General features: G+C 53.4%; 1 protein-coding gene across 1 annotated transcript in view; it reads left to right on the forward strand.

Annotated features, from left to right (window-relative positions):
• plekho2 (pleckstrin homology domain containing, family O member 2) overlaps nt 1-12,826 on the forward strand; it is a 41,111-nt gene that overhangs the window by 18,184 nt on the left and 10,101 nt on the right. Inside the window, exons 2-3 of the mRNA XM_079248459.1 lie at nt 12,347-12,496; nt 12,595-12,717. Of these exons, the coding sequence (XP_079104585.1) occupies nt 12,347-12,496; nt 12,595-12,717 (273 nt within the window). The remainder of the gene's footprint in view (nt 1-12,346; nt 12,497-12,594; nt 12,718-12,826) is intronic.

Genomic DNA, 12,826 nt, shown 5'->3' on the forward strand with positions numbered 1-12,826 from the left:
GCTGCAGGTCTGTAACTGCAGGTCTGTAACTGCAGGTCTGTAACTGCAGGTCTGTAGCTGCAGGTCTGTCGCTGCAGGTCTGTCGCTGCAGGTCTGTAACTGCAGGTCTGTAACTGCAGGTCTGTAGCTGCTGGTCTGTAACTGCGGGTCTGTAACTGCGGGTCTGTAAGTGCAGGTCTTTAGCTGCAGGTCTGTAACTGCAGGTCTGTAACTGCGGGTCTGTAACTGCAGGTCTGTAGCTGCTGGTCTATAGCTGCAGGTCTGTAGCTGCAGGTCTGTAGCTGCAGGTCTGTAGCTGCAGGTCTGTAACTGCAGGTCTGTAGCTGCAGGTCTGTAACTGCAGGTCTGTAGCTGCAGGTCTGTAGCTGCAGGTCTGTAACTGCTCTTCTATAACTGCAGGTCTGTAACTGCTTTTCTATAACTGCAGGTCTGTAACTGCTGGTCTGTAACTGCAGGTCTGTAACTGCTTTACTGTAACTGCTTTTCTATAACTGCAGGTCTGTCTCTGCAGGTCTGTCTCTGCAGGTCTGTGGCTGCAGGTCTGTAACTGCAGGTCTGTAGCTGCAGGTCTGTAACTGCAGGTCTGTCTCTGCAGGTCTGTGGCTGCAGATCTGTGGCTGCAGGTCTGTAGCTGCAGGTCTGTAGCTGCAGGTCTGTAACTGCAGGTCTGTCTCTGCAGGTCTGTGGCTGCAGGTCTGTAGCTGCAGGTCTGTGGCTGCAGGTCTGTGGCTGCAGGTCTGTAGCTGCAGGTCTGTTGCTGCAGGTCTGTAGCTGCAGATCTGTAACTGCAGGTCTGTAGCTGCAGATCTGTAACTGCAGGTCTGTAACTGCAGGTCTGTAGCTGCAGGTCTGTAGCTGCTGATCTGTAACTGCAGGTCTGTCGCTGCAGGTCTGTCGCTGCAGGTCTGTCGCTGCAGGTCTGTAGATGCAGGTCTGTAACTGCAGGTCTGTAGCTGCGGGTCTGTAACTGCGGGTCTGTAACTGCAGGTCTGTAGCTGCAGATCTGTAACTGCAGGTCTGTAGCTGCAGATCTGTAACTGCAGGTCTGTAGCTGCAGGTCTGTAGCTGCTGGTCTGTAACTGCAGATCTGTAACTGCAGGTCTGTAACTGCAGGTCTGTCGCTGCAGGTCTGTAGATGCAGGTCTGTAACTGCAGGTCTGTAGCTGCAGGTCTGTAACTGCAGGTCTGTAACTGCGGGTCTGTAACTGCAGGTCTGTAACTGCAGGTCTGTAGCTGCAGGTCTGTAGCTGCAGGTCTGTAGCTGCTGATCTGTAACTGCAGGTCTGTAACTGCAGGTCTGTAGCTGCGGGTCTGTAGCTGCGGGTCTGTAACTGCGGGTCTGTAGCTGCAGATCTGTAACTGCAGGTCTGTAGCTGCAGATCTGTAACTGCAGGTCTGTAGCTGCAGGTCTGTAGCTGCTGGTCTGTAACTGCAGATCTGTAACTGCAGGTCTGTAACTGCAGGTCTGTCGCTGCAGGTCTGTAGATGCAGGTCTGTAGCTGCAGGTCTGTAGCTGCAGGTCTGTAACTGCAGGTCTGTAACTGCGGGTCTATAACTGCGGGTCTGTAAGTGCGGGTCTTTAGCTGCAGGTCTGTAACTGCAGGTCTGTAACTGCAGGTCTGTAGCTGCTGGTCTATAGCTGCAGGTCTGTAGCTGCAGGTCTGTAGCTGCAGGTCTGTAGCTGCAGGTCTGTAGCTGCAGGTCTGTAGCTGCAGGTCTGTCGCTGCAGGTCTGTAGCTGCAGGTCTGTAGCTGCAGGTCTGTAGCTGCAGGTCTGTAACTGCAGGTCTGTAGCTGCAGGTCTGTAACTGCAGGTCTGTAGCTGCAGGTCTGTAACTGCTTTACTGTAACTGCAGGTCTGTAACTGCTTTACTGTAACTGCTTTTCTATAACTGCAGGTCTGTAACTGCAGGTCTGTAACTGCAGGTCTGTAGCTGCAGGTCTGTAGCTGCAGGTCTGTAGCTGCAGGTCTGTAACTGCAGGTCTGTAACTGCAGGTCTGTAGCTGCAGGTCTGTAACTGCAGGTCTGTCTCTGCAGGTCTGTAACTGCAGGTCTGTCTCTGCAGGTCTGTAGCTGCAGGTCTGTGGCTGCAGGTCTGTAGCTGCAGGTCTGTAGCTGCAGGTCTGTAACTGCAGGTCTGTCTCTGCAGGTCTGTGGCTGCAGGTCTGTAACTGCAGGTCTGTAGCTGCAGGTCTGTGGCTGCAGGTCTGTGGCTGCAGGTCTGTCTCTGCAGGTCTGTCTCTGCTGGTCTGTGGCTGCTGGTCTGTAGCTGCAGGTCTGTAGCTGCAGGTCTGTCTCTGCAGGTCTGTGGCTGCTGGTCTGTGGCTGCTGGTCTATAGCTGCAGGTCTGTAGCTGCAGGTCTCTAGCTGCAGGTCTGTCTCTGCAGGTCTGTAGCTGCAGGTCTGTGGCTGCAGGTCTGTAGCTGCAGGTCTGTAGCTGCAAGTCTGTCTCTGCAGGTCTGTGGCTGCAGGTCTGTGGCTGCAGGTCTGTAACTGCAGGTCTGTAGCTGCAGGTCTGTAACTGCAGGTCTGTCTCTGCAGGTCTGTGGCTGCAGGTCTGTGGCTGCAGGTCTGTAGCTGCAGGTCTGTAACTGCAGGTCTGTCTCTGCAGGTCTGTGGCTGCAGGTCTGTAGCTGCAGGTCTGTAACTGCAGGTCTGTAGCTGCAGAACTGTAACTGCAGGTCTGTAACTGCAGGTCTGTAGCTGCAGATCTGTAACTGCAGGTCTGTAACTGCAGGTCTGTAACTGCAGGTCTGTAGCTGCAGGTCTGTAACTGCAGATCTGTAACTGCAGGTCTGTAACTGCAGGTCTGTCGCTGCAGGTCTGTCGCTGCAGGTCTGTAACTGCAGGTCTGTAACTGCAGGTCTGTCGCTGCAGGTCTGTAGCTGCAGGTCTGTCTCTGCTGGTCTGTCTCTGCTGGTCTGTAGCTGCAGGTCTGTAACTGCAGGTCTGTAACTGCGGGTCTGTAACTGCGGGTCTGTAAGTGCAGGTCTGTAACTGCGGGTCTGTAACTGCGGGTCTGTAACTGCGGGTCTGTAACTGCAGGTCTGTAGCTGCAGGTCTGTAGCTGCAGGTCTGTAACTGCAGGTCTGTAACTGCTTTACTGTAACTGCTTTTCTATAACTGCAGGTCTGTCTCTGCAGGTCTGTGGCTGCAGGTCTGTAGCTGCAGGTCTGTCTCTGCAGGTGTGTCTCTGCAGGTCTGTGGCTGCAGGTCTGTAGCTGCAGGTCTGTAGCTGCAGGTCTGTAACTGCAGGTCTGTAGCTGCAGGTCTGTAACTGCAGGTCTGTAGCTGCAGGTCTGTAACTGCTTTACTGTAACTGCAGGTCTGTAACTGCTTTACTGTAACTGCTTTTCTATAACTGCAGGTCTGTAACTGCAGGTCTGTAACTGCAGGTCTGTAGCTGCAGGTCTGTAGCTGCAGGTCTGTAACTGCAGGTCTGTAACTGCAGGTCTGTAGCTGCAGGTCTGTAGCTGCAGGTCTGTTGCTGCAGGTCTGTGGCTGCAGGTCTGTAGCTGCAGGTCTGTAACTGCAGGTCTGTCTCTGCAGGTCTGTGGCTGCAGGTCTGTAACTGCAGGTCTGTAGCTGCAGGTCTGTGGCTGCAGGTCTGTGGCTGCAGGTCTGTAGCTGCAGGTCTGTCTCTGCAGGTCTGTCTCTGCTGGTCTGTGGCTGCTGGTCTGTGGCTGCTGGTCTGTAGCTGCAGGTCTGTCTCTGCAGGTCTGTGGCTGCTGGTCTGTGGCTGCTGGTCTATAGCTGCAGGTCTGTAGCTGCAGGTCTGTAGCTGCAGGTCTGTAGCTGCAGGTCTGTCTCTGCAGGTCTGTAGCTGCAGGTCTGTGGCTGCAGGTCTGTAGCTGCAGGTCTGTAGCTGCAAGTCTGTCTCTGCAGGTCTGTCTCTGCAGGTCTGTGGCTGCAGGTCTGTAACTGCAGGTCTGTCTCTGCAGGTCTGTGGCTGCAGGTCTGTGGCTGCAGGTCTGTAGCTGCAGGTCTGTAACTGCAGGTCTGTCTCTGCAGGTCCTTGGCTGCAGGTCTGTGGCTGCAGGTCTGTAGCTGCAGGTCTGTAACTGCAGGTCTGTAGCTGCAGATCTGTAACTGCAGGTCTGTAACTGCAGGTCTGTAGCTGCAGATCTGTAACTGCAGGTCTGTAACTGCAGGTCTGTAGCTGCAGGTCTGTAGCTGCAGGTCTGTAACTGCAGATCTGTAACTGCAGGTCTGTAACTGCAGGTCTGTCGCTGCAGGTCTGTCGCTGCAGGTCTGTCGCTGCAGGTCTGTAACTGCAGGTCTGTCGCTGCAGGTCTGTAGCTGCAGGTCTGTCTCTGCTGGTCTGTAGCTGCAGGTCTGTAGCTGCAGGTCTGTAACTGCAGGTCTGTAACTGCGGGTCTGTAACTGCGGGTCTGTAAGTGCAGGTCTGTAACTGCGGGTCTGTAACTGCGGGTCTGTAACTGCAGGTCTGTAGCTGCTGGTCTATAGCTGCAGGTCTGTAGCTGCAGGTCTGTAACTGCAGGTCTGTAACTGCTTTACTGTAACTGCTTTTCTATAACTGCAGGTTTTGTAACTGCTTCACTGTAACTGCTTTTCTATAACTGCAGGTCTGTAGCTGCAGGTCTGTAGCTGCAGGTCTGTCGCTGCAGGTCTGTCGCTGCAGGTCTGTAACTGCAGGTCTGTCTCTGCAGGTCTGTAACTGCAGGTCTGTCGCTGCAGGTCTGTAACTGCTGGTCTGTAACTGCAGGTCTGTAGCTGCAGGTCTGTGGCTGCAGGTCTGTGGCTGCAGGTCTGTCGCTACAGGTCTGTAGCTGCAGGTCTGTAGCTGCAGGTCTGTAACTGCAGGTCTGTAGCTGCAGGTCTGTAACTGCAGGTCTGTAACTGCAGGTCTGTAACTGCAGGTCTGTCGCTGCAGGTCTGTAACTGCAGGTCTGTAACTGCAGGTCTGTCTCTGCAGGTCTGTGGCTGCAGGTCTGTAGCTGCAGGTCTGTGGCTGCAGGTCTGTCTCTGCAGGTCTGTGGCTGCAGGTCTGTAGCTGCAGGTCTGTAGCTGCAGGTCTGTAACTGCAGGTCTGTAGCTGCAGGTCTTTCGCTGCAGGTCTTTCGCTGCAGGTCTGTAACTGCAGGTCTGTAACTGCAGGTCTGTCTCTGCAGGTCTGTGGCTGCAGGTCTGTAACTGCAGGTCTGTCACTGCAGGTCTGTGGCTGCAGGTCTGTAGCTGCAGGTCTGTAGCTGCAGGTCTGTCTCTGCAGGTCTGTCTCTGCAGGTCTGTGGCTGCAGGTCTGTAGCTGCAGGTCTGTAACTGCAGGTCTGTAGCTGCAGGTCTGTAACTGCAGGTCTGTAGCTGCAGGTCTGTAACTGCAGGTCTGTAGCTGCTGGTCTGTAACTGCAGGTCTGTAACTGCAGGTCTTTAACTGCAGGTCTGTGGCTGCAGGTCTGTAGCTGCAGGTCTGTAGCTGCAGGTCTGTAACTGCTGGTCTGTAGCTGCAGGTCTGTAACTGCAGGTCTGTCTCTGCAGGTCTGTGGCTGCAGGTCTGTAACTGCAGGTCTGTAGCTGCAGGTCTGTAGCTGCAGGTCTGTAACTGCGGGTCTGTAGCTGCGGGTCTGTAACTGCGGGTCTGTCGCTGCAGGTCTGTAGCTGCAGGTCTGTAACTGCTGGTCTGTAACTGCAGGTCTGTAGCTGCAGGTCTGTAACTGCAGGTCTGTAACTGCAGGTCTGTAACTGCAGGTCTGTAGCTGCAGGTCTGTAGCTGCAGGTCTGTAACTGCTTTTCTATAACTGCAGGTCTGGTTCAAAACGGAGTTTTTTTTGCTCAACGTGTGAAAAGAAAACAAACATGCAGCTTTTTATCTCACTGGTGTTTTTACAACCAGAGGGAGAATCTTTTCTCCTTCCTGTGAGGCGTATTCCTCCTGCTGTCTCTGCAGAGGTTCCCGCCGAACATGGCCTTGCTGCTACAGGGAAAGAGAAAACCGGGGGATGACCGCGCCCTAATGGCAGGAATATAAAAACAGGAATATCCTGTGGAAGTTCCAGCAGCAGGAACTGCAGACGCCTGCACTGGCGGCTGCTTCAGGCGTCACAGAAAAGAAGTGTGAGGATTTGGTAACTCTCAGCGTGCACGTTTGGTGCACGTTTGGTCCCCGAGATAAGACCAGTGGTCACCCATTGAGGCAGATCTCGCCAGCGTCGGCGGGTCTCGCCAACGTGGGCGTATCTCGCCAGCGTGGGCGGGTCCCCCAGTTGAGGTGGGTCTCGCCAACGTGGGCGTATCTCGCCAGCGTGGGCGGGTCTCGCCAACGTGGGCGGGTCTCGCCAACGTGGGCGTATCTCGCCAGCGTGGGCGGGTCTCGCCAACGTGGGCGTATCTCGCCAGCGTGGGCGGGTCTCGCCAACGTGGGCGTATCTCGCCAGCGTGGGCGTATTTCGCCAGCGTGGGCGTATTTCGCCAGCGTGGGCGGGTCTCGCCAACGTGGGCGTATCTCGCCAGCGTGGGCGGGTCCCCCAGTTGAGGTGGGTCTCGCCAGCGTGGGCGTATCTCGCCAGCGTGGGCGTATCTCGCCAGCGTGGGCGTATCTCGCCAACGTGGGCGTATCTCGCCAGCGTGGGCGGGTCTCGCCAACGTGGGCGTATCTCGCCAGCGTGGGCGGGTCTCGCCAACGTGGGCGTATCTCGCCAGCGTGGGCGTATTTCGCCAGCGTGGGCGGGTCCCCCAGTTGAGGTGGGTCTCGCCAGCGTGGGCGGGTCTCGCCAGCGTGGGCGGGTCTCGCCAGCGTGGGCAGGTCTCGCCAGTGTGGGCAGGTCTCGCCAGCGTGGGCGGGTCCCCCAGTTGAGGTGGGTCTCGCCAGCGTGGGCGTATCTAGCCAGCGTGGGCGGGTCTCGCCAACGTGGGCGTATCTCGCCAGCGTGGGCGGGTCTCGCCAGCGTGGGCGGGTCCCCCAGTTGAGGTGGGTCTCGCCAGCGTGGGCGGGTCTCGCCAGCGTGGGCGGGTCTCGCCAGCGTGGGCAGGTCTCGCCAGTGTGGGCAGGTCTCGCCAGCGTGAGCGGGTCCCCCAGTTGAGGTGGGTCTCGCCAGCGTGGGCGTATCTAGCCAGTGTGGGCAGGTCTCGCCAGCGTGAGCGGGTCCCCCAGTTGAGGTGGGTCTCGCCAGCGTGGGCGTATCTAGCCAGCGTGGGCGGGTCTCGCCAACGTGGGCGTATCTCGCCAGCGTGGGCGGGTCTCGCCAGCGTGGGCGGGTCCCCCAGTTGAGGTGGGTCTCGCCAGCGTGGGCGGGTCTCGCCAGCGTGGGCGGGTCTCGCCAGCGTGGGCGGGTCTCGCCAGCGTGGGCGGGTCTCGCCAGCGTGGGCGGGTCCCCCAGTTGAGGTGGGTGTCGCCAGCGTGGGCGTATCTAGCCAGCGTGGGCGGGTCTCGCCAACGTGGGCGTATCTCGCCAGCGTGGGCGGGTCTCGCCAACGTGGGCGTATCTCGCCAGCGTGGGCGGGTCCCCCAGTTGAGGTGGGTCTCGCCAGCGTGGGCGGGTCTCGCCAGCGTGGGCGGATCTCGCCAGCGTGGGCAGGTCTCGCCAGCGTGGGCAGGTCTCGCCAACGTGGGCGTATCTCGCCAGCGTGGGCGGGTCCCCCAGTTGAGGTGGGTCTCGCCAGCGTGGGCGTATCTCGCCAGCGTGGGCGTATCTCGCCAGCGTGGGCGGGTCTCGCCAACGTGGGCGGGTCTCGCCAGCGTGGGCGGGTCTCGCCAACGTGGGCGGGTCTCGCCAACGTGGGCGGGTCTCGCCAGCGTGGGCGGGTCCCCCAGTTGAGGCAGATCTCGCCAGCGTGGGCGGGCCTCGCCAGCGTGGGCGGGTCTCGCCAGCGTGGGCGGGCCTCGCCAGCGTGGGCGGGCCTCGCCAGCGTGGGCGGGCCTCGCCAGCGTGGGCGGGTCTCGCCAGCGTGGGCGGGCCTCGCCAGCGTGGGCAGATCTCGCCAGCGTGGGCGGGTCTCGCCAGCGTGGGCGGGTCTCGCCAGCGTGGGCGGGCCTCGCCAGCGTGGGCAGATCTCGCCAGCGTGGGCGGGTCTCGCCAGCGTGGGCGGGTCTCGCCAGCGTGGGCGGGCCTCGCCAGCGTGGGCGGGCCTCGCCAGCGTGGGCAGATCTCGCCAGCGTGTCGACGGACAGCGGAGTGTGTCAGAGCACAGCTGTGTTTCTGAGTCACACACAAGATGGAAAGAAAACAGAAAACTGGACGTGTTAATGATGTAATATGACTTTTGGGTTTTTACTAATGTGTTCATTATGAACTCAAAATACTTGAACACTAACTCCAAACTGCACAAACATCAATATTTAACACACTTTTTTACCTCCAGCCTCACAAACGGCGTTATTCTGTGTTTATAAAACAGTTATTACACAGGAAGGAGCCGCTGATGCACAACCGTGTTTACACACAGATCAGTTCACACATGTATGAGCGGTTCTGGGAGCGTTCAGCCTCCAGGATCCTCCGTCTCATCGACACACGGTGTGTTTAAGTGCTGGGTTTTTACCAGATGCAGACACAAAAGGACCAATCAGCACTCGGCAGAGACTCGCTGCTGGTGGAGAGGTGGAGCTTCTTCTGCGTCTCACACAGACCTGAGGGTTAAACTGGATGCTAACATGCTAATACGGTCAGCTTTATACACATTGATTTGCTTTTATGTTGTTTTTTAGGATCATATCAGGCATGCGTTGAGCGTAATGAAGGAACAAAAACACGTTTTTTAAATTGGATGTGAGTGAATCAGGTTTTAGGAGAAAGGCTTGAGAACGCGCTGATCTGAGGTCAGAGGCTCTATTTTAGACAGCAGCTCTCTAACACCACATGTGATACAGAAGAGGCAGAACTTGGGGTTTTCCTCGATGCTCAGAAACTAAAAACGTAGATTTACTCTGAATCTGCAAAAACAACCAACAGTTTTTTTTCTTTTACTTCTTTGGAGAAGTTCAGAGCAGTTTTACAACTTCTGCTTAAAATGTTGAACAAAAAGCGACTAACTTCCTCACACCGTAGAAGAAACGCTATATTTTATGATGTTCTATTCTTTAAAAGCATTTTGTGGATTCTTTTATGGAAATGACTTAAAAGGGACAAATGTTAAAAAAGAGGAAAAAATAATGAATTAATGATCTTATTTCTATCCTGGAAACAGCTGATATGTCTACTCGCTGACCCTGTGGACGATTCATGACCGCACAACAAGAATAAACTGTAACTCATTCCTGTCAGCGTTTTCCCCTCAGACTGACTCAAACGTCATGTTTACAACAACAACAACAACAACAACAGCTTCTCTTTGGTTATCCTGCGGTGGGAAGAAGCCATCTCTGGTGTGATAAATACAATCCCAGTGAAAATGACATCATGAAGCGCTACAAATCCATCAAACTTGGAGGGATGAATTCAGGTCTGGTCTCGAACAGATACGGTCTGGTGCTGGCCCCCCGTTTTCCACACTAAAGGGTCTTCAGCATCCAGAATATCCCCAAACACCTGAAACACCTGCATGACATGTCAAAACCTTTGATGATGCCACGATAAAAACCAAACGTAACCATGGCGAATGATGCCATGAAACAGGAAGTCCCTGTGACTGGCCTCATAAAATGTTGACTTCATCGAGGGCCGGGCGGTACGACCTAAACCTCATATCCCCATATCGCTCCTCTTACATCCACATAACCATAAAAAACTGTGTCATGTTGTGTCAGCCATCAGTTATGTATCAGATGTTGCTAGGCAACGGCAGCAGTGATCGCCATCCATCTGGGGGAACTATGGCTGTATGACGTTCCACAGGTAAATACCTGCTGCAGCGTTTGGAGTTTATTCTGAGCTTTCTCCTCCACTAGACGCAGCTTTTGCTGCTTTTGCTGGTTGACTCTATTCTTTACTCTGGATCGTTTATCCTGATTCCTGCAGGAGATAAAATGAGTTAGTTGTGTCGGAGTCCGTTGTTGGGACTGTGAGCTAGTCTGTTGTCGGTTCCACGTCGCTCTTTTTATATCCAAACCGCATCCAGACAGAAATCTCCTACTTTTAGGAACAAGCTCATCAGTTTGGGTTGGCTGCTCATCTTTTAGTGAATTATCCTCTGAAACACGTCTGCTACCGTCTTCCTCCATGTTGGTTGATAAGCAGGTTACTAAAACAGCCTTCTTTCATTTACATAATATAGCCAAAATTAGGGACATTCTGTCTCGGAGTGATGCAGAAAAACTGGTTCACGCTGTCCTAAATATGCCCTGAAAAGCCTTCAGCTGATCCAGAATTCTGCAGCCAGAGTCCTGACCAGAACCAGCATGAGAGATCATATTTCTCCAGTTTTAGCCTCTCTTCATTGGCTGCCTGTTGAATCTAGAATAGAATTTAAAATCCTTCTCCTTACATATAAAGCCCTCCACAACCAGGCACCACTATATATCAAAGACCTCATAGTTCCTTATATACCAAGCAGAGTACTTCGTTCGCAGACTGCAGGCTTACTTGTGGTTCCTAGAGTCTCAAAGAGCCGAGCAGGAGGCAGAGCCTTTGGTTATCAGGCCCCTCTCTTATGGAATAAGCTCCCAGTTAGTGTTAGGGAAGCAGACACCCTCCCCACCTTTAAGACTAGGCTGAAGACTTATCTTTTTGATAAGTCCTATAGCTAGGGATGGTTAGCATCCCTTAGTTATGCTGCTATAGGTTTAGACTGCTGAGGGACATTTCCTGATACACTGAGCTTCTTTCTTTTTCTCTTTATCTCTTTCTTTTACCCCCCCCCATAACAGTGTTGCATCATTAACATGTATGTCTCCTGTCTCAGCAGGTCTCCCTGGCCGGGAGTAGCAGTTCCTGTTGTCTGTTGTCTTTCTGTCCTCTTCCCCCCACACAGCAGAGGCAGATGGCTGCCTGTCCTGAGCCGGGTTCTGCCGGAGGTTTCCTTCCTGTTAAAAGGGAGTTTTTTCCTTCCCACTGTCGCCAGTGTGCTTGCTCAGGATGGGAGATTGAGTTGGACTCAATGGTTTCCTTATATAGGCTGTTGTGAATTGGCCTTCATTATGTTTTCCCCTCTGTCTGTAAAGCGTCTTGAGATGGCATTGCCGTGATTTGACGCTATATAAATAAAGTTTAATTGAATTGCAGCGTGCCGTAAAACGCATCTTGTCGTAAAATACTGCAGTAAAGCAGCTTCTCGTGGCGTGAAGGATAGAGCCTCATATGAAACGATGGACATTTCTAACGTCCATGACAATATATAAGGTCATATCTTCCAGCCCTAACTTCAGCAAAGCTTTGCTTTCATGATGACAGCCATGCTTTGAATTCTGTCAAATGAAATATGTGATGTATAAAACATTTCAAGCCATTAGCCCCACCCTTTCCATTGACTGACATCCAGGGAATGTGGTACACAGGTACAGCTGGTCATGGCCTACAACCAGCCTCTTGGAGGGTAAGTCTTTGGCGGTTTTTGGCTTTGTTGATTTGATCAGACTCGTCTGAGGAATTTTATCACATTGGTCTGAAACATCTGAAGGACAAGCAAACGATCTTTGTGATTCAAACTTATGTAGATCTTTTCACTCATTGTGGTCGTTGTTGCCTGCTCAGTGTTGATGAGTTGCTACCAGTTTATGTCTTTAGCTCTTACCACCCGATCTCATTGTGAGTCAGTCCGCCGCCATGCTGACCGTAACCACGTGTCCTGATGACGTGACTCATTTTAAGACTGCGATGATCTGCATTCCTCAGAAAAACATGACTGCACTACGTCATATCCCTCCGAGCAGCTTTTAATAACGTTTACATTCACTGCGGCGCTGACTGGCAGAAAGGATGAACAGATGACGCTGCACACCCCACATCAGTGCACATGTGGCTGCAGGCGAGGGCTTGACAAGGAGGTCGCCGGAGGTCAGGCCGAAGCAGCGCCACCGATGCTGCTTGCAGCTTCAATTTAAGTTATTGTTTAGTGTAATTGTTGTTTTCATATGTTGCTGCCTTTCACTGATTTTTAATGAAATTATAGATGCACCATCTGTAATGTTTTTAATCTTTTATGTAAATCACTATGAGTTGTCTCGCACATGAAATGTGATGCACAGATAAGCTTACCTCCATTTTTCTTTTAACACAACATTGTGATCCAAAATAATATCTTCAGAAAAAGAGAGATTCTCTTCTGGAGCTGTCAGAAATGTTATGCATCCATCACACGGTCAGAGCCGCAGTGATCCACAGTGCTGACAGGCCTGCGGCTGCAGGTCCTAATGGTCTGAAGAGAAACATCCAATCATTCAGCAAAGTTGGAGTAAACTGTGATTTTAACGTATTGCTCCAATCTGTACTCAGCCAGCGCTCCTGTCTCATCGTAGGGTCCTGAAGTAAATCCAGCCCAGCACAAAGAGCCCAAGTTCCTGAGCAAGGCGGGCTGGGTGAAAAAGGCTCACGGTCGGGTTTTGGCCAGCTACAAAGACCGCTACGTCCATGTGGAGAAGACCGAGGTGGTGGTGTATGAAAGCGAGGTAAGTTGTGAATGAGCCAATCACAGCTGAGCTGGTTGAAACTTGTTCAGCATCGGTCAGAAACTGACTAGAAACGTACCTGAACGTCTGTGTTGCAGGACCTGCAGACCTGCTTGGAGAGGTTCGACCTGGAAAACTATGATGAATGTCACGAATTAAAGAGTCCTTTCAAAAAGAAGCACAGACTGGTCCTGATACGATCGCCCAAGTCTGGAAACACGGTGAGCTGATCCGCTGATGAGCTGAGCCTGTGGAAAGCTGGCATGAAATGAGGCGAGATTTTAATCAGAAATACTGTATCATCACAGAGATAAATATCTGTTTATTTGC

This window comes from Telmatherina bonti (assembly GCF_933228915.1).
Source record: "Telmatherina bonti genome assembly, chromosome: 1".
Lineage (NCBI taxonomy): Eukaryota > Metazoa > Chordata > Actinopteri > Atheriniformes > Telmatherinidae > Telmatherina > Telmatherina bonti.